At 28.9% G+C, this 23,960-nt stretch overlaps 4 protein-coding genes across 6 annotated transcripts in view; 2 read left to right on the forward strand and 2 right to left on the reverse strand.

Annotated features, from left to right (window-relative positions):
* Window positions 1-6,526: 6,526 nt before the first annotated feature.
* On the reverse strand, window positions 6,527-9,450 carry LOC100568830. Its single transcript, XM_008183958.3, has 5 exons — window positions 9,174-9,450; window positions 8,741-8,809; window positions 7,449-7,524; window positions 7,046-7,157; window positions 6,527-6,926 (listed from the first exon to the last, which is right to left on the reverse strand). Exons 1-5 carry the CDS (start codon window positions 9,186-9,188, stop codon window positions 6,743-6,745), a joined length of 456 nt encoding a protein of 151 aa, XP_008182180.1. The 5' UTR covers window positions 9,189-9,450; the 3' UTR covers window positions 6,527-6,742.
* Window positions 9,451-9,681: 231 nt separating this feature from the next.
* LOC100162259 (formylglycine-generating enzyme) lies at window positions 9,682-12,585 on the forward strand. Its single transcript, XM_001952180.2, has 4 exons — window positions 9,682-10,445; window positions 10,522-10,693; window positions 11,828-12,011; window positions 12,093-12,585. Exons 1-4 carry the CDS (start codon window positions 9,959-9,961, stop codon window positions 12,246-12,248), a joined length of 999 nt encoding a protein of 332 aa, XP_001952215.1. The 5' UTR covers window positions 9,682-9,958; the 3' UTR covers window positions 12,249-12,585.
* Window positions 12,266-14,541, reverse strand: LOC100160217 (28S ribosomal protein S22, mitochondrial). The gene is given in 7 exon segments (NM_001293522.1): window positions 12,266-12,530; window positions 12,615-12,714; window positions 12,786-13,015; window positions 13,073-13,216; window positions 13,281-13,445; window positions 13,921-14,087; window positions 14,354-14,541. Coding segments are annotated over 7 exon segments (1,020 nt in total). The 5' UTR covers window positions 14,469-14,541; the 3' UTR covers window positions 12,266-12,431.
* Window positions 14,542-14,693: 152 nt separating this feature from the next.
* LOC100158837 (zinc finger protein 431) overlaps window positions 14,694-23,960 on the forward strand; it is a 14,720-nt gene continuing 5,453 nt past the window's right edge. The window contains exons 1-3 of one of the 3 annotated variants that reach the window (XM_029489499.1): window positions 14,694-14,969; window positions 15,506-15,686; window positions 15,848-15,988. In XM_029489499.1, coding sequence (XP_029345359.1) covers window positions 15,640-15,686; window positions 15,848-15,988 — 188 coding nt within the window. In that variant the 5' untranslated portion in view covers window positions 14,694-14,969; window positions 15,506-15,639. Of the gene's footprint in view, window positions 14,970-14,995; window positions 15,456-15,505; window positions 15,687-15,847; window positions 15,989-23,960 lie in introns of those variants that run through there. The other 2 variants (XM_008183957.3, XM_029489500.1) reach the window with 2 other exon arrangements.

Below are 23,960 nucleotides of genomic sequence, written 5' to 3' on the forward strand. Positions count from 1 at the left end.
GGAAATTTAATACAAGGCTCCTAACATATTTTTACAATAGCAGTTGCAAAATAAAAGGAATACATTGTCACAATTTTTATTTATAAGCATTTAAAGTTCAAATTTTGACAACATATTATGTAAAAATCACGAAAATTCGTAAATTATTTTATGCTAGAAATTCATAAAAAATTTTCCTTTTATATCTAAGATTTCAAAATTTAATACAAGGCTCATAATATATTTTTACAATAGCAATTGAAAAATAAAAGAAATATATAGTCACGATTTTTTTTTTATAAGCATTTAAAGTTCAAATTTTGACTAAATACGTAAAAATTACGGCAATGTTCAAATTATCTTAGACAGAAATTCATAAAAGTTTTTCTTTTTAATTCTAAGATTTGGAAATTTAATACAAGGCTCCTAACATATTTTTACAATAGCAGTTGCAAAATAAAAGGAATACATTGTCACAATTTTTATTTATAAGCATTTAAAGTTCAAATTTATACGAAATATGTCAAAATTGCGAAAATTTGCAAGTAATTTAGTGGTTGAAAAATCGTAAAAATTTTTTCTTTTATAACTAAGTTTTTAAAATTTGGTACTAGGTTCTCCATAAGTTTTTCTTTAAAAATAATATATCCTAGACTGACAAATCATCTCCGTTCAGAATCGTTTTTCGTATACAATGATATAATATCATTGGATTCAAATTTAATTCCATCCATTACAGTAACCCACTTGTAACCTACTGTACAGCAGAGCGACATCCACGACTTACCCGCCTTTTTTTTTTTTTTATATTTATTATTTTATAATAAAGTCCTTAAAGCCTAGGCAATTTATGAAATCCAATAATACATTTTTATTTATAACTTAAGATTAATTATCATCATACTGTTTTATCATTTATTTTGTTTCCATTTCTTTACGAACTATGTATATTGTAATTTAATCTGTATCACTGTACTCTATATTTTGTAAATAATATGTAATTGGGTTATCTAACCCATTTAATTAAATAAATAAAATTACACAATACCTACTTAAAACTCAGAATAGGGAAATTATGTCCCCAAAAAAGGTCATAGTCATATACTTTTAAATTGCAGCCTGTGTACTTTTAAAATAGGTAGCTAAATGCTTTTAAATTTTAAATAACGATAAACGCAAAAATTGAATAACGTTTAAATTTTGAATAACGATAAACTCAAAATTTGTATAACGTTTTGATTGCAAATAACGTAAAACAATATTTTTTTTCAAATGCAAGCCCTGCTACGTAATCAACTATATTACCTATATATTTGAAATTTCAAAGCCAGACATTTTTCAAGTTTTTGCGTTAAAAGCTTCTATATATTTCACGATTACACTACGAACGAACGATGTATTTTATTTAGCATTATTCATATTTACAAAGAAAGTTATAATTACATATTTTGTGATTATACTGGCATACTGCATCGTCCATCACTAAGGATAAAAATCCTAGTTTTGATAGACGAGAGTCTCTAAGAAAAAAGGGAAAAAAATAAGTGTATACCTAATATACTAGTGAGAAAAATAATAATAAAGATAAAGATAAATGAATTGATAATAATAATAAACATTTGATCAATTGTAAATAAAATAGAATACAAGGTACAATACCTACATGTTAACAGTGTTATGATATAGATAAAATGTATTTACACAGTTGGTTCATAGTTTACTCACCATATCTTTAAAAAACTTAAACATTATAAATTGTTGACAGTTTTTTATTAGAGGAGGGAGCTTTTCGTACAGTCTCAAGCCAGTTATTACTTATTTGATAGCTGTTATGAAATTTAGAGGTTTTTATTTTATTATAGCATTATAGCCGTCTTCCGCTATTGAACTGCATGGGCAAACCAATTTATTATTAAAAATTAAAAATGTTTTGACTTCAGTTATAATAAAATTTTAAAACTAATTACCTATAAAGTATAGGTAGGTATTAAACTATTAAAAAATATATAAAAAGTAAAACCATTGATTATAAATACTTATTTATTGCTTATTTATAATCAATAGTTTCATTTGTTAATGTATATCATGTTATTTATAAATTAATTAACATTTTTATATTTTGTATGATATTATATGATTTTATTATGTAAATTTGATGTATTTTTCATTGCAATTTTAATATATTTATATCCTATAGGTACTACAATTTTGACATATTTTTACTCATTATTAACCATCAACACCTATAGACTATAGTACTTACCTATAATTTTACTAATTGTACTTGGTCGTACATTTGTACCAAATAATGTTATGAATTGGCTAAAAAGCCTTTGCAGTCTACCTGACGGAAAAGGGTAATTTTCCAACGCTTCAACTGGCATCAAAAACTAAACTATCGGTGCATGCGTAACTAAAAATATATATTCCGATTAAGTTGCGTAGTCGTGACTCTTGGCCATGTCACCTAGATATGTCACTCACACTCGAGTCATTTCATTCAACATTAGGTAGGTACCTAAATCTTTTATACGCATACTATCCTCTGATTGTCAAATGCTCAAATGTATTATGAAATGGCTAACAATGTTAATATAAGTAATAACATAACTCATAAGTTCAAATAGATATTAAAATAAAATGTCTAGATCATTTTTGCCCAATATTTTTTATCCATAAAATAAAATATTTAAACATAATATTTCGTGGCTCGTATATAAACATTATAAACTCTATAATATATTATGAAATGATTGTAATTTCAAATTTGGCACAATTATTAATTTATATTTATTCCCAACGGCCAGCGGCATGGTCGTTTTGTACATATTATACCCAACTCACTTGATAAAATTTCTAAAAAATTAAAATGTCAGATGAAGCGGACTTTATATACGAAATCCAATAGCATAGGTTAGGTACCGCGTAAAACCGGATAATGAATATTATAATATAGACATTAATACATTATCATAGGCAGGGTTGGGCATATAGTTGTTACTAAGTTATGTAGATAACACGGTTGTTATTGTAACTTGTAAATTGTACTTTATATGAAAGTTACAAGCTACAATTAAAAGTTACATTGTGTTTTTTGTGTTTTGATATTTCATAAGTGGGCTGCAAAACCAAAAAGAAAAACATTTAATTCGTCCAATTAAGTTTTCATAATTAATCTGGCCAGTGGATATTCAGAGGTTATACGATTATAGTTAAACTTAAAACATCTTTTTTTTCCTAACATAACCATAACATTATTTTACCTAACTCGATGCCGGTCAATCATTCCTTATACATTTACCAATGCAACTTGTATCTAGTTAGTAGTTACACAGAATAAAAGTATCTAGTAATTTGTAACTAGATAGTCACATAGTTTTAGAGTCACTTGTAACCTCAGTCAGTGGCGTCATTTCAGTTTTTGAGAGAGGGGGCAACATTTTTGCCCTCCCTGCCCCCACCCCAGATGACGCCACTGACCTCAGTTACAATAAATTGAGTAACTTGCCCAACCCTTATCTTAGGTACTAATGATTTTTGTTTACAAATGTTTGCCATTAGTTACTCGGGCTGCACGTGTACACTAAGACCAAGATACACCTATTATAAGTGCTATATTTTATATTTTTTTAAATATTTTCAGTGGCAAAGTTATAGGTACAGCTAAAAATTGATATTGGTTTATCCGAAGTTAATAGACTCAAAAACTACTGGACCGTAGTCAATAAAATTGATATCAAAAGACTCCTTGATATACTTGAAGGTTGTTTAGGTATAGCTATTAGTTATACCAACCCATAAACAAGGGCAGCTCCAGAAACATGGTTAGGGCGGAGGGGAGTCATAATTTTCAGAAAATGTCGATGATTTTTTTTGTAATATTGTTTTTAACAGTATAAAATTGTTTAGAATTACAGCTTGAGGTGCGGCCTCTAAGCCCCTCTTGAGCCACCGCTGGCCATATAGGTAGCTAAAGGGTAGCTCACAGCTGACGGTGGTCATTATCTCAATGGCCTACATTAATTTATAACTAAAACCATGGACTATACGTCTATACAAAGAAAAATATTTATTTACGTAAAATTAAATTAAAAAAATTAAGTATTAAATTTTCATTAATTTGAGAGAAAGCAGGACCATTTAATAGAGAGCTGATGCTGTTTTAAACAGTGGCGGATCCAGGGGGTGGGGGGCAAAGGAGCATTATTGCCCTCCCCCAACACCGTAATTTTCTTTTGTTTTACACTGTGTTTAGCCAATTTTGTAGCCAATCTTGCAACTTTTTGTACTTTTGCCCCCCACCCCTCATTCCCCTCCCAAAATTAAGCCCTGGATCCGCCACTGGTTTTAAAAATCTGAACAATCTCTTTAATGCGAGACTTCTGGTCGACTGGTCACACTATGTTTCCAGGAAACATGTACCTGTAACCCGATAAAAACGCTGTGCCAAAAGACATTATTGCATTTATTGTATGGGTGACAATTTAACAAATAAAGTATTATTCAACTCCGCCCTCGGACATTTCTGACCGCATTCAAATCAACCAAATATAAAACATTATATTCCATAACAATTTTGTTTCAAAAAAAAAAAAAAAATTAAAAATAACATTTTATCTTTAAAGATTTCAATCATATATTATAATATTATATTGATTTTTGCTCACAACTCGAAATAATAAGCTGAGAATAATGATTAATAAATGGTTATCCTTATACCGTTTTGATTTTATAATAAATTAACATAATATCATTTATTTACATTTTACACTATCTTGTTATTGACATGCTATTATAAAGTTATTTTTTAACGCGGCGTTTTGTATAGGCAATCTGAGCACTTACGGGAGTATAATAATGATACAATACATTTTATTTTTTTTTTTAAATTTAACTATGTACCTATTATTCAATTTTAATTTAACGGAATATTTTTTTATAGTAAAATATAATAATGAAAAATTTTTGTATGATTACATTTTCTTGTATTTTACATTATTATAAGTAGGGTCGTATTTAATGGGTGATTCGGGAAAGCAATTAATAATCTAATCTGGCTAATTTTAGAAGTTTACAACTTTTTTACGGCGACCATAAAAAAGTAAAATTATGTTTTCGATTTTTCGAATATGCAATAAAAATGTATAAATTAGTTATGAATATATAAATAAATTGTGTATTTTTGGTTAGCAATCTACAACTGTGGAATATTTTTTGAGCAAAGTGAACATTTTTTTTTTTATTTAATCTTATTTTTGTCTAAATTGGATTACCAGTATACCATAAATCCCTATAATCCCTACCGAAAGAAAAATTGGGAAAGGTTCACGGGAAATTGGACATTTTGGGCAAAACTGAATGTTCGTTTTTGAATGACTGACTGATCAACGATAGAGCCTGAATGATGATAGAGAGTGCCTGGAGAGTGGAGACTTGACATTTTCATGGTACCTTCGAACCACCAAGTAGGTGTGCACTAAAAGGATTTTCCATAATTCGCATTTTAAAGGTTTCAATTTATAATTATATTCAGTTAGTCATAACTAGAGCGTGGATTTTTAGGTTCTTAAAAGCTTAAAATATGATGCTAATATGCTCTAAAAAAATCCTAAAATATTCTCTAAATATGCTTTAAACTTTTAAATATGCAAATAATATGATTTTTTTTTTTTCAAAATAATTAAATAAAAACAATATATTATAACTTTATAGTTACACAGTATACACTATCATTCCTTTGGTAGGTAACAGGTAAATTATTTAAATATAAAAAATTTAAAACAATTCATACATAGGTATAATGGTATGTGAAATGATTATATAATGAAATATATATATATAAAACAAAATATTTTAATAAAAACAATACATAACTTACATGCCCTTTGGTGATATCTAATTTATTTGAATATAAAAAATGTGATGTGCATACTTCATAAAATATTGTAGCTAGAAAAAATCATAAATCGAGAAATTAACAATATACGTGATGTTTTAGAAACAATAATAGAATATATTCTAAAATATGTAAAATATGCCAAATATTCTCTAATGTCCAAAATATGCTTTAATATGCAAAATAAATTTTTTCCTATGAACTCTTTGATGGATAAATCGTCCACATTTCTCATCCTCGTAGAGCTGCATAAAGCCAATAAAAATATGTAAAAACCTAAAGATCCGCGCTTTAGTCATAACTCATAAGAAAGTTATTTTTGATTTTGTATAAATAATAAATTAATATATTGTGTAAAAATACTGTAATAAGAAATATTAATTCAACTTACCGGCTACCGAATTAATAATAAGTAATAACAGTATGTATAAACATAATATAAAATATCCACACTGATTAACAGTCTCCGCTCAGAATCGTTTTTCGTATACAATGATATTATATCATTGAATTAAATTTTAATACAGTCCATTATACTATTATAGTATTATACAGTGGCCCACTTGTAACCTACTGTACAGCTGCGTGACATCCACTTACCCGCTTTTTTTACTTTATTTTTAAATAACCATGGGAAATAAATAACAGTAATATTTTAATAACATAATTTATTGACATAACAGAAGAAACAATAATTAAACATTCATAAACGATATCAGCATCGGTCACTGCAGCTTCTAACATCAGTCAATATTACTATAGCTGGTAAACACAACACTTATTGGTAAGTTTGAATTATTTTATATAAAATGTATGTCATATATTTTTGTGGAAGTTATGTTAGTTAATTAAAATTAGTATAAGATCTCAAAGAATTGCACACCTCTGCAAAACCAAACTGCAACATTGATTATCGGTTTTAGTTGTATGTTGTGGTGGTATCAAATCTAAATCTTCAGATTCTATAGATCCATGAAATTCTTGTAGACTGAAAGTATCACTCAATGTTTGCCTAGCCTTTGGTCCAGGAAAAAAACGTATTTCCATTTCACTATAAAAATACCAAAATGTATATTCTTTAGTTTTTAGATGAATCAAGTCTAAAATTTTATTGATTGAATGATTTTGATGATATGAATTCTAATAGCGTTTTCATTATGTATACATTACCTGTCAGATGAATCCCAATCTACTAACACTGGCAATTTATCTATCTTGGACGATTTACTGGTCGGAACAGCCATTTGGTTGTACTCCATCAAGCCTGGTTTAGCATATTGTTCTATAGTGAAACGTAAAATAATTATATCTCAATAAAATTATAACAGAGAAAAAAACAATTTCTACAGGAATAATAAAAATAATGAAAAACTAAAATTGATAAAAAAAAAAAATCTTACCACTGTAATTCTTTCATCGTGCATTCGTGCATGATAAAATAATTTGAAAATTCAATAAACATAAAGCTAAATCTAAACAAAATATAAAAAAATAAAAATAAAACAGGATGTTTTTCTACACTAAAACCATACAATGATAAATAAAATAATTGTTAACTGATTAATTAACTTGCCCAATTTTTTCTGAAAAAATGAAGGTTTTGTAACTCTCATCGAGCAATCACTTGTGTTGCTATCCTCGTCACTGTTCTGCAATAGAAATAAAAATAATTATTTCATGGTTTAACTGTATTTTTCCACACATTGTATCAATTGATATATTACATTTTTAATATAATTTATTATTATGTTATAAAAATAAGAATTTATATAATAAGCTATATCCGACACTCATAATATGACAGTTAATTAAACTGAATAAACTAAGTTTTCAATGCAATTAACTGTTTTAGGCGTAGCAAATATTTTATACACAATAATAATATACCAATATACAGTGTGATTTTTTAAGCATATTCACCCTATTTTTATACTTAAATTATACATTTTATTATATTCAAATTTTAATTTTTGAAAATTTTAAATACACCTGAAGAAAGAAGACCATATTTTCGAATACTTGAGATTTTAGTACGATTTAAAAGTAAATATTTATGTACAACTTTGAAATAATGAAATATATTATTAAAGATCATTGATCTTTATAATAAAAAAGCCTACAGCGGTTTATATGGAGAAAAAAATTTAAGAATTATCCTGTGAAGATATAAACTTCTGATTTTTTAAATAGGAATCCCCTTTTAGATTCTCAGAGCTCCGCTCCGATGAATGTATTGATTTTATAATGAGTTTTTTTATATTTATTTTTTTTTTTTATTATGATTTTTTTTATAAACATTTTAAGTTCAAATCTTGACAAAACACGTAAAAATCACAAAAATGTGAAAATCATTTTGTGTTAGAATTTCATAAAAATTTTTCTTTTTAAATCTAATATTTGAAAATGTAATACAAGATTCCTCATACGTTTGTCTACCTTTATCAAAAAAAAAAAAAAAAATAATCCAAGTATAATAAATACTCATCTAATATTACATATTATTATAGTTTATAATTTTGTAAAATAATTTTTAAGGATTATTATCATTAGATAAATATTTTAATAACTCAGAGACTAATGTTTCTCATAAGTATTTTGATTTTGATACAACGAAATGTTCAAGAAAATCATCTATTAAATAATTTGCAGTAAAAAAATGGATTCTCATTTAAAAATTATATGTTTGTAACGCCACTTGACACTCCTTAAGTAGTAATAAAATATCAGAAATTTGAGTATATTGTCTTTAGGTAAGTATACTTACAAATTCTAAAAATTAGAATTTTAATAAATTTACTATTAAAAGGAAAGATGGGGGTGAGCATGCTTAAAAAATCACCCTGTATAACATTAATGTATAGTTACTCTGTCATTTTCTTCGATTGTGGTTTTATGACGCTTTGTAGTATCACTGTCTATTCCACTATCGTCCATCTGAAATTCATAAGTAATTCTGTATAAAGAAATTTGTATAGAGAACAAAACTAAATAGTATGGCTGTTTAGCTTGAATGTTAAAATGGTGCAATAATAACTGGGTACGTTATTGCTTTTAATACATATATAACTAAAAAAAAATCTCCAACTTGTAGATTAATAACATCCACAATAAATTAAAGAAATATTAATTTTTGTACGTATTTCTTTAGTCATGATTACAACACTGACTATATTATATTTCAAAATAAAATGAACAAAAATAAGCGATCTTGTAATATATTATACAATTTAAACGTTACAAATTACTACATTGTAGAAAAACTAGTTTGAATTCAATAGGTACATAATTTAACACTTACCATGATTGACGACATTACGAGAATTTATACTTCTGAGATTGTTATACACGCATTAATAGGTAAAACTTTAATGTTGAAATTCACGAATTCTATTAGATTAATCAAATAAAAAATACCCGGTAGTTGTAACCCAGTAGTATGTAGTTAGCAGTTAGTAGTTACTATTCAGTAATTTACGTATTGAACACTATTAAAATACTATTAAATCAAAAGAATATTCATAAAAAAATATGTCAAATCCATACTCATATTTTATCAAATCAATCTGCGACACAACCGTGTTTGAACTTTTAACTTTTAAGTGATAACACATACTTCACAATTCTGTGATAACACACTATTTTATTGATAACACGGTAGATACACAGGAATGTGGTAGCAGTAGTGGTAGGTATGCAAAGACCATAAAAGATCTTTTATTATCTAATATCTATAAACCTTGGTGCGATCCCCGCTTCTTTTAATTTTTATAACAATTAAATTATAGCTGATAATAGATGACAATATTTCCTAAAAGACAAAAACACAAATTTAAATTTTTAACCATTAGCCATTAGTATATAATAGTTATATATGAGTTACAAAAAACAAAATGTGTCATATTGTAATGATCAATTTAAATTTCCAATTCGAAATACTCAAGACTTGGTTGAAATAGAGAATAATTTTAAATATTTTAGTTTTAAATGTGTATATTATTTATTATGATCACATATTCACAACTCAGAATCGTTTTTAATTAAACATATTATAGTATACCTATTAATTTGTCAAGATACATCAAGATGAAATTATTTTATATTATTATTGTTATTGTGAGGATTACATCTTCTAATGCAGATTGTGGGTGTAATACAAATCGCATTAAAACAAACACTAAAGAAGATGTTTGCACATCATCAGCAACAAGTAATTCGGAAAGGTTAGATTCGGAATTAGAATCTATGATTTTAATCAAAGGACAGAATTTTACAATTGGTACTGACAAACCGGAAATTGTATCTGATGGAGAATCTCCATCCCGTACTGTGTACTTAGATGATTATTTTATTGATAAATATGAAGTAAGCAATTTAGAATTTAAAAAATTTGTTGAAATAATGGAATACCAAACAGAAGCAGAGGTATTCGGAGATTCGTTTGTATTTCAATTATTTCTCAGTAAAACTACATTAAAATCCATAACACAAGCTGTCAAGGATGCTCCCTGGTGGGTACCAGTCAAAGGTGCTAATTGGAAAAATCCCGAAGGGAAAGATTCTGATATAAGTGGTAATATAACAATATATATATTCAATTGTTACGCATACTTATGAATAACTTTATGATAATAACATTTTTGTTTTAGATAGAGAATTACATCCTGTTGTACATGTTAGCTGGAATGATGCCACAGCATTTTGTAATTGGGCTGGGAAAAGGTTACCATCTGAAGCTGAATGGGAAGCTGCTTGTAGAGGTGGTCTCAAAGATAGACTCTATCCTTGGGGAAATAAGCTTCTTCCAAGTAATAAGCATAGGTGATTTTTTGTTATTTAATTTGTATGATTTCTTTAAAGTTAAAATTAAATATAGTTAATTTTAAATTAAAACCCATTACTCACAGTGACAGTATTTTATTAAGTTATATATTTTATATTATTAAATATATATTAATATAAATCACAGTGAATAATGAATCAAGTTTTAATAAAAAAAAATGTAAAGAACTTCATTAAATGAGAATTAGGTAGTTGTCATTTGCCAGTTGGTTAGTATCTCTACAGAGTACAATGTAACGCATTGTCCACATTGTAACAAAGTTACAATTATAAATCATATATATATGTCGTAATGGGCTTACGCACAATGGAATAAATTGCCTCATTAAGTAAAGTATATTTTAAATTGGGTATTGTAACTTATTATTTATTATTATATGTATATTATAATCACAATATTTTATTTTATTTGATAATTATACGTCATGTAGGGCACTGGTTAAGATAATACACTAGTGGTCACAAATACAATAGTTTTTTCTTTTACTTATCGAGAATATAATATATAAGCTGAAGTATAAAAGTAGATAGACTAAGATTGGTTAAGACGGTGCAACATTCTATGAAGATTGAAGAGGCTGGTTACGACAATAGGAGGTGGGTGGGAAAAGAAAAAAGAGTATGGTGCCTTGTAGTGGGGGAAGGAATGCTAAGAGATAATATAGGCGTTAATAGATCGGGAGCATCGATAGTTAGGTTAAGAAGTGAGTTGATGAACGCGAGGTCCACAGTTGGAATATGAAGGGCAGAATGGAATATTGAAAATTAATTAAAACAAATTATTATTTAATTTATTTAAAAACTATTTATTTATTTGTGTGTTGTAGTCGTTTTCTAAAATAATATATATAATATAATATAGTGTTCTCTAAAAATGTGTAATGTTTAAATTAAATAAAAAAATATATAATGATTAACTAAAACTAAATATTACATAAATCAAAAAACCAAGGTAGTTTACATCACCTAAGCTGGGCAATATACACTTTACCTGTAGCATATACTATAATATAATTTAGTTACAAAAACCCTAGAATAGAATAAATACTTAAACGTCAACAATTCTAAAATAATACAGCTTGATTTAATTGAATATTGCTTTTTTTTTCTTAGAACAAATATTTGGCAAGGGGAATTTCCTTTCAAAAACACTGCTGAAGATGGTTGGGCAACTACGGCTCCAGTAAATACGTTTCTAAAAAATGGTTATGGTCTTCATAACATGGTAGGAAATGTATGGGAATGGACTAGTGATTTTTGGAGTGTAGATCATGACCAAAGTTTTACTATAAATCCAGTGAGTTTAATTGTTTAGCATTGTATGTAATAGTAATCTAACAATTAAAATATAACTAAATTAGTGTCTTATTTATTTTAGAGTGGTCCAACTGAAGGAAAAGAAAGGGTTAAAAAAGGTGGGTCATACTTGTGTCACAAAGAGTATTGTTATCGTTATCGATGTGCTGCAAGAAGTCAAAATACACCAGATAGTTCTGCATCAAATCTTGGATTTAGATGTGCAAAGGATAAATAATATTTTGAAAACTGATATTACAAACAAACATTAGTGTTTATTTTTTCAAGTATGAAAACTAATGTTTAATAATTGTATATACATTGCAGTACCATCAAATATTATTTTTATAGAAAATATTCCTATCAATTAATATATATATTTTTTATAAAGAATTCAATTTATTTATACATCACTTAATACTTAGTTTGTTTTAGATGCTATTTCACTATTTCTAGTAGTATAATCTTTTAATGCTGCTTCCAGATTTACTTTATCAATACATTCAGTATTTATAAAATCCTTAAACAAAAATAAAGTTTAAATTTAATAAATAAAACTAGATGAAAATAAAAAATTCTGTGATATTATTAACAAACAAATTACCTCTATTAATTTAAACTGGTCTTTTGAGTCGTCCATTTCAGATTCTAGACCTTGATTTAACTTTGTATATAATTGTATAAATAATATTATATCATCAAACCTAAAATATCATCACATTTTATATGATTTGTTTTAAACTTTAATACAAAATCAATTTTAAATAGTAAATACCTTTCAGTTTGTAGACAATACAATAAAAAGTTATCTGGTTTTTTGTTAAAAGCCAAGTAAAACAGTAATGGTCCTAAATGTCTTGTGGACTCCAAAATATGATAATTTTTAGATTCATCAACATGCTTATAAGTACTGAATACAACACGGTGATAGTTTTTATCATCAGGTTCAAATTGACAACATGCACGATCCAATATGAATTCATAATCACCATTTTCAAGAAGAGGCTGCATTTAAAAATAAAATTTTTAGATAGGTAATAAAAAAAATTTTCGAACTAATACTTTCAAATTTGTATCATCAAACATGACTGGATGCTTTAACTCTCTTCCGGATTGAGGGAAATATATTTGATTTACAGCATGACGTTCATCCTCGTTAGCTTTTCTCAGTGTTCCATCAGGTTCTCGTACCACAACTATACGTCTCTATAAATGATGTGATTTAATTAGTTTTTAATTAAACAAGAATTTAAAATAATAAGATAATTACTTTATCAGATACACCAAAAGTAATATCTGTAAATACAAATTTTGAGCTGTCAAAACCAATAATATCCTTGTTAACTTCCAATACTTGTCCCAAATCAGTACGTAATGGTACTATTGGTGGCATCTGAACTTTTTCTTTGGCTTTTAATTTAACTTCAGCTTGCATCTATGTTTAAAAAAAATTAATATTTAAGAAATCTTTAAATATATTCTTACAATTGAAATTATTTAATTAATAATATGTTAACTGTCGTGTGACCGCCAGCAGTCGCCCAATATGTATTATCGGTACGCCAAGCCTATTTTTCCATGTCATTCCAAATTTTTATATACTGTAAATACTATTTTATTTGTAAAAAACATTAAAATAAAAATTAAAAAAAAAATTATATAAAAAAAAATAGGGTGTTTATTATATCAAACATTTTTTTAATGATTCCGAGTACCTATGTCACCGTGATATTTTTAGTACATTATTAAAGCACTATGGAAAAGTTAATAATGTAAAACCATATTCATTTAAGGTTGTTGGCGGTCATGTGGAGTGGTAAAAAAAAAAATCAATACTAAGGGCGCCAACATAAAATTTGAAAATTAGATGAACCAGCGTCACATAAGTCACGTGTAAAAAATGAACAAACTTTTTCAACTTCTGCAGTGGTCATAAACTTATAAATTGGAGTGTCAGGATTTTCTCCAATAAAACGCTTTCTAAATGCTTTCTGTACATCAACATGAGTAAGTTTAAACAATAAATTTTGTACAGGTTCAGCAAAAAACTTGTTACTCAATTCTTTAGTAATTTCTCCTGGAATAATAATAATATCATCATAATTATTTTCTACAATAGAATATAAAATATACTATATTGTACTATGCCACTAGTATCATCTACGATCTACATAAATAATACCTCTTGGCTCTTATGTTTGACTTAATATCTAAGTGTAAAATTAAATATATTATATTATTATATTCTTAATGTTAAAGCCAAATGAAGGTAATATAAGAAACAACAAAATCCAATTGTGAATAGTAAAATAAATTAATATATGATATTAAACTTTGACTTACGGTCATGTGATTGGCTGGAAAAACTATAAACAGTGATGTTATTTAAACCTCTACATTTATGTTTATAACCATTCTGAAGTCGGTAAAAAGATGTAAATAAATTTCTCAAAGTCATATTTATTTTTTATAAGGTAGTTTATTTGATATTTCTATAAAAGAACTGTAGTTAAAACATCATAATTTCAAAACTATTAAGTCGGAAGTCTTAATTCTGATAAGTGTCAAGTGATAATATTCTTGTAGACCATGCGAGTGATAAGCACTTGTCTGAAAAATGATAACCGTGGTTGATACCATCATAGGTCTACGGTTACCATCATCGGGGTACTTGCACGAATTAAGATATAGTAACTAACCTAACACAATACTTCAACTGTTGTGATTTTTGAACGGCATCCATGTGACCATGTCCAATACTCCAATTGGCCACAGTCCATTACAATTTACTATTTCTGAATTCTGTTTTACATTTATTAAAAGTTTTTTATTATGAAATACCTACGAAATATGAACGCATAAGTATTTGTTATTTTGTTGTAATTTAATATAATGTTAATTACTTCACATTTTTCCTGTTTTTAGTACTTACATTTACATATTAATAGACAATTATAGTGTAAGTTATAATCATTTCTTTTAGGTATAGATTTTAGCAACCTATAAAAAATTAAGAGGAAGCCACTCCCGCTTGTGTTGTTGCCATCTTACAAGTGCGACACATAGCAGATCAGCAGATGTTTAGCTTCACTAGCTTAACAATTAGAGTGCGGTAACCTATTATACAATTTAAAGGTAAAATTATTATCTGTGTGCGTATGTTTTCTTTTTACGGTAGTTCAATTTTTTAGCAAGTTATGCGTCTACAATGTACCTTAAATTAAAAATGCTCATAACTCGCTTAAAAACTGAATAATAATAAATATGAAATCATCATTCGAATACAGATAATGTTCTTACCATCAAATTTCACAATAAGTGGATTCACCCTAGTTTTTAAACCAACGTAGCTAAACGTGATCTGCTGAGCGTAAATCTGCTATGTTACGTTCTTGTAAGACAGAGCCCAAACATGCGGGTGTAGCGTCCTCTTAATAGCTTACTCGTTTAGTACTTGATTACCTTAAATAACGTGTAACTATCACATAATTTCAGTAGTTAATTGTTGGTACCATAATGTTTGCAGACCAAAAATGTATCTATATATTCAGCCTGCAACCATTCCAGCCATTAATTGACCAATTTGAAATAAAAGGTACATCAAAACACTAAGAAGTACCTAATTCAATATGGAACCATTAAGAACACCTATTAAACATCCTGCGATTAACTCCAAGTAAGTAAATAGTGTAATGTTTGTATAAAATATAAAATTTTAACCTACATTTTGAAAATATTTTTTTATAATGTAATCTTTATTTAATATGTTTTACCCATGTAATTTCAACAGCAGTTATGAACCTAATAATAATAATTAATTTTGTAAATTTCTTTTAGGTATGATTATATATTGCACAGTTCCAGAGTGCTGACAATTCCATGTGTCAGATGTGATGATCAAGTATACAATAAAGTTATTAAACAGGAAACTATTGATGAAATAGACTATACTAATGATAACCAATTATTCCATATAGGGTAAGAATTGTAATTATATTATAGTCTTATATGAAATTTAATGATACCAGTGGTCAGGAGTAGTGCTTTAATTGTAGCGAAGCTACAGTAGCACGCTACTTTATTTGTAGCGATTGACGTAGCGTCGCTACAGTACGCCTTAGATAGCAAAATGCTATAGCGCGCTAAACATTTCCGGTTAGCGTACTGAAAATTATCATTATTTTGTCGCTACCTACAATTTAATTGAGGATTATTAAAATATCAATCATGATTATATTTGTTTATTTATATTATGATGAGTGTATTAGTGAAGTTTTTGTCCTGGGTCCTGTCCAGTGATCAAATATCAAATCAGTACAAACTGCATTTTAAATTAATGAGATATACAATAAATATTTAAAATATGAAACTCCGGATTCTTAAGTCTTAACTAAATGTATTATAGCACTCTGATTATCAATGAACAATACGGGTTGTTACTTACCTGTTTTTGATAAGCTTATTATCAACCACGTAATCCACACAATTTTTTTGACTGCTTCACACGCTGCTATATATTCGGCCTCTGTTGAAGACAGTGACACACAATATTGTCTCTATGATGTCCACGAAATTAGACTTGACCCAAATTTGTATAAGTATCCCGACGTCAAACGTCATGTTAGAATGTCTCATACAAAATCTGCATCACTAAATATTTCTAATGATAATTGTGTATTATTATTAAAATATAAACCATAATTAAATGTTTGTTTAACATACCGTATAATCCGTCTAATCAAGTTCCAATATACTTTAGTGCCAAAGTTCACTGCATATCCTATATCTGGTCTTGTTACCTGTGATAAAAATAGTAAGCTACGTACTGCTTGCCTGTAAGGTATTTCTTCACTTAATATCCTCGATTCTTCCTTTTGTTCAAAAGTATGTGACTTGTCTATCGGAATTGAAAGTTCCTTAGCTTCCAACATATTAAATTTATTAATTATGCTTCATGCATAATTTGTCTGATGCACAAAAATGACTCATTTTCATTATGTCTACCTGCATAGGTACCTAGAAAATATTCTAGACTTCCTTTTGTAACCTCAAACTCTTTTTCTAAGTTGGTTAAAAGTTCCTTAATCATGTCTTCATTATCTGTGTCGATTAAACCATCGTTGATGACTGTTATCAGCTTTAAATACACATGCATCCGCTTCGGTGCATTGTAAGCCAAATGCATTCAAGAAGTTCTTAAAGCGTATATTAAAATATTTTGGACTTTGTTTTACCCCTTACAAACATCGCTGAAGCTTACATACTTGATTTGAGCCATTTTCGTAACCGCGTGGTTGTACCAAGTATATTTCTTCCTGTAGTTCCCCGTACAGAAATGCTGCTTTAATGTCGAATTGTCGTATTATTAATTTTTTCACAGCTGCTACGGCGATATTGCCCTTATAGATTCGTATCTAACCACTAGTGAAAATGTTTCATGGTAATCAATACCATATTTCTGTGAACAACCTTTAATGACTAACCTAGCCTTAAATTTATCTATACTACCATCAGTTTTATATTTAGTTTTGAACTCCCATGCATTCCGTAATACAACTTTATCCTGTGGCAAATCGACTAGAGTCCAAGTATGATTTTCATACAACAAATTATTTCATCGATCATGGCGTTTTCCCATTCGTTTTTGTTTGACCCAGTAATTGCCTCATTATAATTCAATGGATTGACACAGTTAGCAATAAAAGTCTGAACATTGTATCTGTCTGGTTTCTTACCTAAGTGTATTCCTGTCACGTAGAACCATAACATTTCTGTTATCGACTGTTATTTGTTCATCCTTCACGTGCGCGCCTGTTGAATTAATCTGAGTTTCTGTAAACTCTAATGTGTCTTTAATTATATTTTCATATTTATTACTTTCGTCTTCAAATATAATGTCTCTGCACATGGATATTTTATTTGTTTTAGAAAACCAAATATTCCTTTTTCACTCTTTGGATCCCATTTCTGACGTTTCTGTTTTGGTATGTTTGTGTAACGGGTCACAACTACCATTGTATTGATGGATTGATTTGAATAAATCACGAAGATTTTTTGTAATAATTGTATTTATTTTATACTCGAGTAAAATATTTATGTTTCTTAAAATATTCTAAGTTCAAATAGTTAATAATTAAACTGTAATATAACGAGTTGTGACTAGTATTTAGCGATTTGGCCTCGGATTTGGCTGTTCAGATTGAGGCTGGCTGCTCGTCTGATGGACGCTTGTCCATTGACGTATCTCGTCGGGTAGTTCTATTAGATTCCTACTATGGTATTTTTAGTATAAAAATGGTATACGTGCTGCATACACCTGAGGTCATTTTGGACGTCATTAAAATAATCATACTATTTCTGGATTATAATGTTTTGTACAAAACCATAATTTTTGTACTGTTAAGCGATTAGGTTTCCCTAGAATATGCATATCTATCATGGAATACCTATCACGTGTTTTGTAGCTCGTCGTGTGGTACCACGACATTCATTTTTCATGACAGTAATTTTCATTTACATAACATACCTACTAATTTCAGTTTACATAAATAATAACTTTCATTACTTAACATAATAATATTTTTTTTTTATAATAATATAATATCTATATATAATATTATATATATATATATATATAAATGGAGACAATAATGTATAACAATTCAATTCAATCGATAACGACTGGTCCGATTTGGCTCAATTTTTTTTTAAGATGTTCGTAACTGCCAGGAGAAGGTTTTTACGAAATAAAATTTTAGGAAAATCCACCGGAAAGGTAGGAAATCTCAAATCTGTATGTCAAAAATACAACAGTGGCGCAACAGTATACATTATATTATATTGGTTGATCGGGTATGTTTGTTGATTTCATATAATATAAAAATGAATCGCAGAATGTGTTGCTAAGCGAAATAATTCTACTGTACGTGTTGTTGTGACTGAACTTCTCCTAAATGATTAGACCGATTTGAATGAATTTTTTTGTATGCGTTTATTCATCTGAATTTAGTACTGTTAGATTAGGTTAGGATTTTGTATTAATTGATTATATCAATCCACCATAGGTAGAATACGACAAACTTGGTATAACTTTGATACTTTAGAGTTAAATCATACACTATAACGTACATACAGCACGGGGTTCGCGATCTACCGCAGGTAGATTGCCTACCTGATAATGTACTGCTGCGAATCAGAATTTTTATTCCGGGCAACGGAAAATTTAAGATTAATTTTGAAACCATACACCGAATATTAAATAACGAATTGAACAAAGTTTGAGTCACATATAGTCGGTACACTTAATGGGCAACGAAGTGCACGGGTTCAGCTAGTATACTCTATTTACCGAGAGTTGACCCACTTCCGCGCATGCATACTGAGCCGCCGGAACATTCAGACCCCCCGAGTAGGAGACCGGCGATCGGCAGTGCTCGTCGTAGTAGGCATGCGTGGCCGGTTTTCGTCGGGTGAGTGGTTCAACTCTCGGTAAATAGAGTATATATAATTTTTTTTTCTTATACTTTATTTAATTTAATACAATAATATATAGAATTATAATTTATTTATTCAAAGGTGTTAGTTTTTTAATTCTCCAATGGCATTACAGACCAGTATACTCTAATAAGTACTTAATTAAGTTAATAACCAATTTTGTTGACTAGGGAAATGTTGAATCAAATTTTCATATCTGTATATCCGAACTAAACAAAGTCGAATATACATTTTGTGTATATGACGTCTGTGCTTAGTCTGGATGAGTAACCTTATGTTTCTTTTTGAAAATTAAATTGTGAGCTTCGGTAAGGTTTAATATCCTTCCCGACTTATCATAAGTTCCTACTTCTACTTCAAATATTAAATCCTTAGGGGCTACTCTTTCTAATTGTAAATAAAATTGTTTATTAAAATGTTTATCATAACAAGTTAAGTTTAGTAACGGAAACTCAGTTATACCTAATCTTTTCAATATAATTTTGTCTGAACTACCGCTCCATACTACTAATACATTAATTTTATTGTCACGCAGTATATAGTTTCTTATACAGGTTGAATTTAAACTATTTACTGGTGCTCTTAAACTTTGATTTAATTGATTCAAACAAATGTCCCTAAGTTCTATTTTTGTATTAAAGATTCGTGCTATAGCTTTCTATGCTAATAGTACCTCTCGGTCTCTCATAGGTCTCACCTCTTCATTTACTGGTAAATATAATGGTCTTCCTTCCTATCGGTGGTCTGTTGACACAAACAACGTTTCTTGTTATATATATAAACAAAACAACTACTACGAGACGAACTATTATTATATTACTATTTTGTGTATAAATAACCCTTACGACCTAAATTACGATAATTACTTTTACTATTCATGGTAAATATTAACTCCTTTCATAGAGGTGTTAAATTATTTCTTTGAGTATTGTCTCGTAATAATATAGAATCCTTCACGTGCAATTCCACACTATGTGCGTTACTATCGTAATTAGCTTTCGATTTGACTTTCTTTTTAATTAACCTTTCCCTAGCAATCTTATGAGACTCCTGTATCCTTTGGTTTAAATCACACAGGTAATCATCGTAATTATACCTAGGTTCGGGAATACTTTTCAAATTTACTGGAATATTTAGTTCTTTTCCATACAATAATGTATATGGTTGGTAATTTGTGGATGAATGTTCTGTCGAATTGTACATGAATAAGGCATAGGGTAACAATTTATCCCAAGTACTTAAATCTTTGTCTACATAATTCCTAAGATATTCAGCTAAAGTTAGGTTAGGTTAGTTCTGTGCGACCTTTCCAATGCACCATTGGTCATCGGTTGATACGGACTAGTATTTATCTTATTAATCTTTAATAACTTGCATACTTCTGTAAAGGTTTTACTTAGAAAATCAGTTCCTTGGTCAGTTAATATGGTCTCTGGTATTCCATGAATACAAACGAAATGTACGACAAATGCTTCGGTTACAGTGTTGGCTGTGTGATTTGGTAATGGTACCCTCAATGAATATTTTGTTAGATCATCTTGTATTGTTAAAATATAAGTATTTCCAGATGCGGTAGTTACTAATGGTCCTACTATATCTAGAAATATTTTCCGAATGGCTTTGAACTTGTAGTTGTTATGACCATGGGTTGCTTAATTTTCCTATTTGTAACTTTATTATTTTGGCAGAACTCACAATTTTTAATGTAATTTTTTACATCAGACTTGAGTCCTGGCCAGTTAAACTGACGTTTTATTTTCTCAATGGTTCTGCCTATTCCTGCATGTCCCCCAAGTATTGAGTAATGAAATTGTTTGAATATGGTCATTTTTTCTGTATATTCTATTTTAGAACAGACTAAAATTTCTATTCCTGTGTTTTGAAATAATATATATCTAATCATAGCTCTAACCTTATCCCATTCTAACCAATCCTTTCGGCCTAACTGGTTCATTATAAGCTTATTTAAAGAATGTTTTTCACTAAAATGTTTCAAATTCAATAGAGCAGTGTATAAGTTTTCGTACGTAGTGATCTGTCTAGCCTTACTTTTGGTTATAAGAAATATTATATACCTATCATCATGCTTAACTTTTGTTACTTCTCCTACTTGTTTGTTAGATTTCAAAGTAATGGTATCCCCGAATTTCTGTTTTAATTCGTAGTTGGTTCCTGTCCTGAAGTTATAATATTTCTCTTTCTCAGTGACAATATGGTATTCAGGAGGGGATTCTAACAGTTCCCCATGTACTTCTGTCACGTTTCCATTGGTTATCATTGTTGTTTTGAATTGTACAAGAAAATTGTTATAGCTTTCCTCCTCTATTTCCTGTATAGTATACATTCGTGATAAAGCATCTACACTACCATTCTGAATCCCAGGTTTTATATTTAATGACATATTCGTATTGTTTTAATTGTATTCGCCATCTAGCTAACTTTGATAAGGGGTCTATCAAATTAAATAACCAAGCTAATGGTTTGTGATCGCTCAAGATAGTAAATTTTCTTTCGTAAAGATAAGGTCAAAATTGCTTAATCTCATAAACGATAGCTAAACATTCTAACTCTGTTGTTGAATAATTAGATTCACTTGGACCTAAGGTCCTTGAAGCATAAGCAATGAGCAAATCATTTCCTATTTATGGTCACTTCGTATTAAATAAAAAATTATATTTACACGATTATCGTTGTTAATTTCGGAATGTACTGTATGTATATTATAATTTGTCGCGGTATCATATAATATTCGATTCATAATACTTTCATTTATTTCTTTTGGTTACTTCGGAACATTTAGTATACTAACTATAGCCCTTCATGACTTTACTGTTCCTACCACATTGGCACAGTATACATCCTTTATTAATTCCTGTTTATAAACTATAATATTCTTATTCTCCATGGACGGATCGGCAATTGGTACGGTCACCACTGTTTCCGTCCGTGGTTTCAACTTAAAACATAAACTATCCTTAATTACCTTATTAACTATCTAATTATTAATTATTAATGAGTTATTTGCTACGTCTATTATAGCCTTATTTTCTAATAAAAATTGTTGTCCTAAAATACCATCCTTAGATATTATCCTTAGAAACGAATCATGTACTACTTGAAACTGTTTCTATATGAACATAATTAAATTTTAGAGTTATTTTGATTTGGCCTACTGTTGACACTATCTTATCATTAATTCCTTTTAAATGTATTTTTCTGTTTTCTTGTATTAGTCTAGTTGAATAAAAAATCTAAATTAGATGAAAATTCCAAATTTGAGCATTTCCCCATCCCCTCCACCAAAATTTTGATTTTTAAAAAAATTTAAATCTCCACAAACGAAAAAAATAGATAACAAACAAATACAAACCGGCCACAAACGAATGGAAAAAAAAATGAAAATTCGAAATTGGGGGGCTGGGGAAATGTACTTTTTTCAAATCTGTATTTATGACATTAACCTGACCTCTGTGTTCGATAACTTCTGATAAATAAAAAGTGAAAGCCACACTATGCTGTTCACTTATAATAATATGATTTAAGCTACCTACGCTTTATTCTAGTGTATATGATTAATTCAAACAATTTATCAAGTTGTGGTATTATGGAAATGGGTCTGTAGTTTTGGACATCAGATGGGTCACCAGATTTTAATATTGGTGCTATAGAAGATATTTTCCAGATTTTAGGAGAAATGCCCAAGTCTAAAGATCTCCTGAATAGTAAATAAATTGGAAAAGCAATAGAAAAACAACAATTGTATATACATTGAGTAGATATGTCATCTGGGTCGTTAGGGTAAGTGTTTTTTAATGAGTTGAGAGCAGATAGGATGTCGTGGACAGAAATAGTTATATTGGAAGAAATTTCATACGATAAGTTATCAGATGACCCAGTAATTGGAGGAAGTTGGAGAACTGATGAATTGAACAAAGAGGAGAAATGTGCATAAAACAGGATTGCAAATTCAGTTGAGGTATTTGAGGTAATATTTCCGAGATGAACTGATAAAGGAACTATACTCTGTCCAGCGAGAGAACGCGCGGATTCTGCGCATCCCCCCGCGTCTCCTTGCTATCGAAATTGGGTATCTTATGGCAGGGTGCAGCGTGGGGGAACCAGTTTTGATCTGTGCGCGGTGTGTTATCTTGCTGGACAGCCATAGAGGTTTCTGTTTTAGGTTAATTACAAATTTCCAGAAGTTGAAAGGGACAGTGCTTTCTCGGTTAGGTTAGGTTGCGTTTGCATTTTGCTTTATATTCAGGAAAAACTAGATAATGCGATATCGACTTGGTTCGCTTATAAATCGCTGGGCTTTTTTTTTGTTTGTTATGAGATTTTTCAAAGTTATGGATGTCCATTTAGGAAATTATAGTCGGGGAAACGAAAAATGATCGCTGCCCGTCACGCGCCAAGCGGCTGTTTTTCTAAAGTGGTTATCAAATTATCAAACTAA

This window comes from Acyrthosiphon pisum, chromosome A2 (assembly GCF_005508785.2).
Source record: "Acyrthosiphon pisum isolate AL4f chromosome A2, pea_aphid_22Mar2018_4r6ur, whole genome shotgun sequence".
NCBI lineage: Eukaryota > Metazoa > Arthropoda > Insecta > Hemiptera > Aphididae > Acyrthosiphon > Acyrthosiphon pisum.

What these genes read in the sequence shown, in the direction of transcription:
- LOC100568830 (XM_008183958.3), bottom strand. An exon ending in CAATCGAAGAAAATGACAGA is followed by an intron (nt 7,525 to 8,740) that starts GTAACTATACAT and finishes TTTCTATTGCAG; the next exon opens with AACAGTGACGAGGATAGCAA. An exon ending in GATTGGGATTCATCTGACAG is followed by an intron (nt 6,927 to 7,045) that starts GTAATGTATACA and finishes GTATTTTTATAG; the next exon opens with TGAAATGGAAATACGTTTTT.
- LOC100162259 (XM_001952180.2), top strand. Translation starts at nt 9,959, where the DNA reads ATGAAATTATTTTATATTATTATTGTTATTGTGAGGATTACATCTTCT. An exon ending in GAAAGATTCTGATATAAGTG is followed by an intron (nt 10,446 to 10,521) that starts GTAATATAACAA and finishes TTTTTGTTTTAG; the next exon opens with ATAGAGAATTACATCCTGTT. An exon ending in CTTCCAAGTAATAAGCATAG is followed by an intron (nt 10,694 to 11,827) that starts GTGATTTTTTGT and finishes TTTTTTTCTTAG; the next exon opens with AACAAATATTTGGCAAGGGG.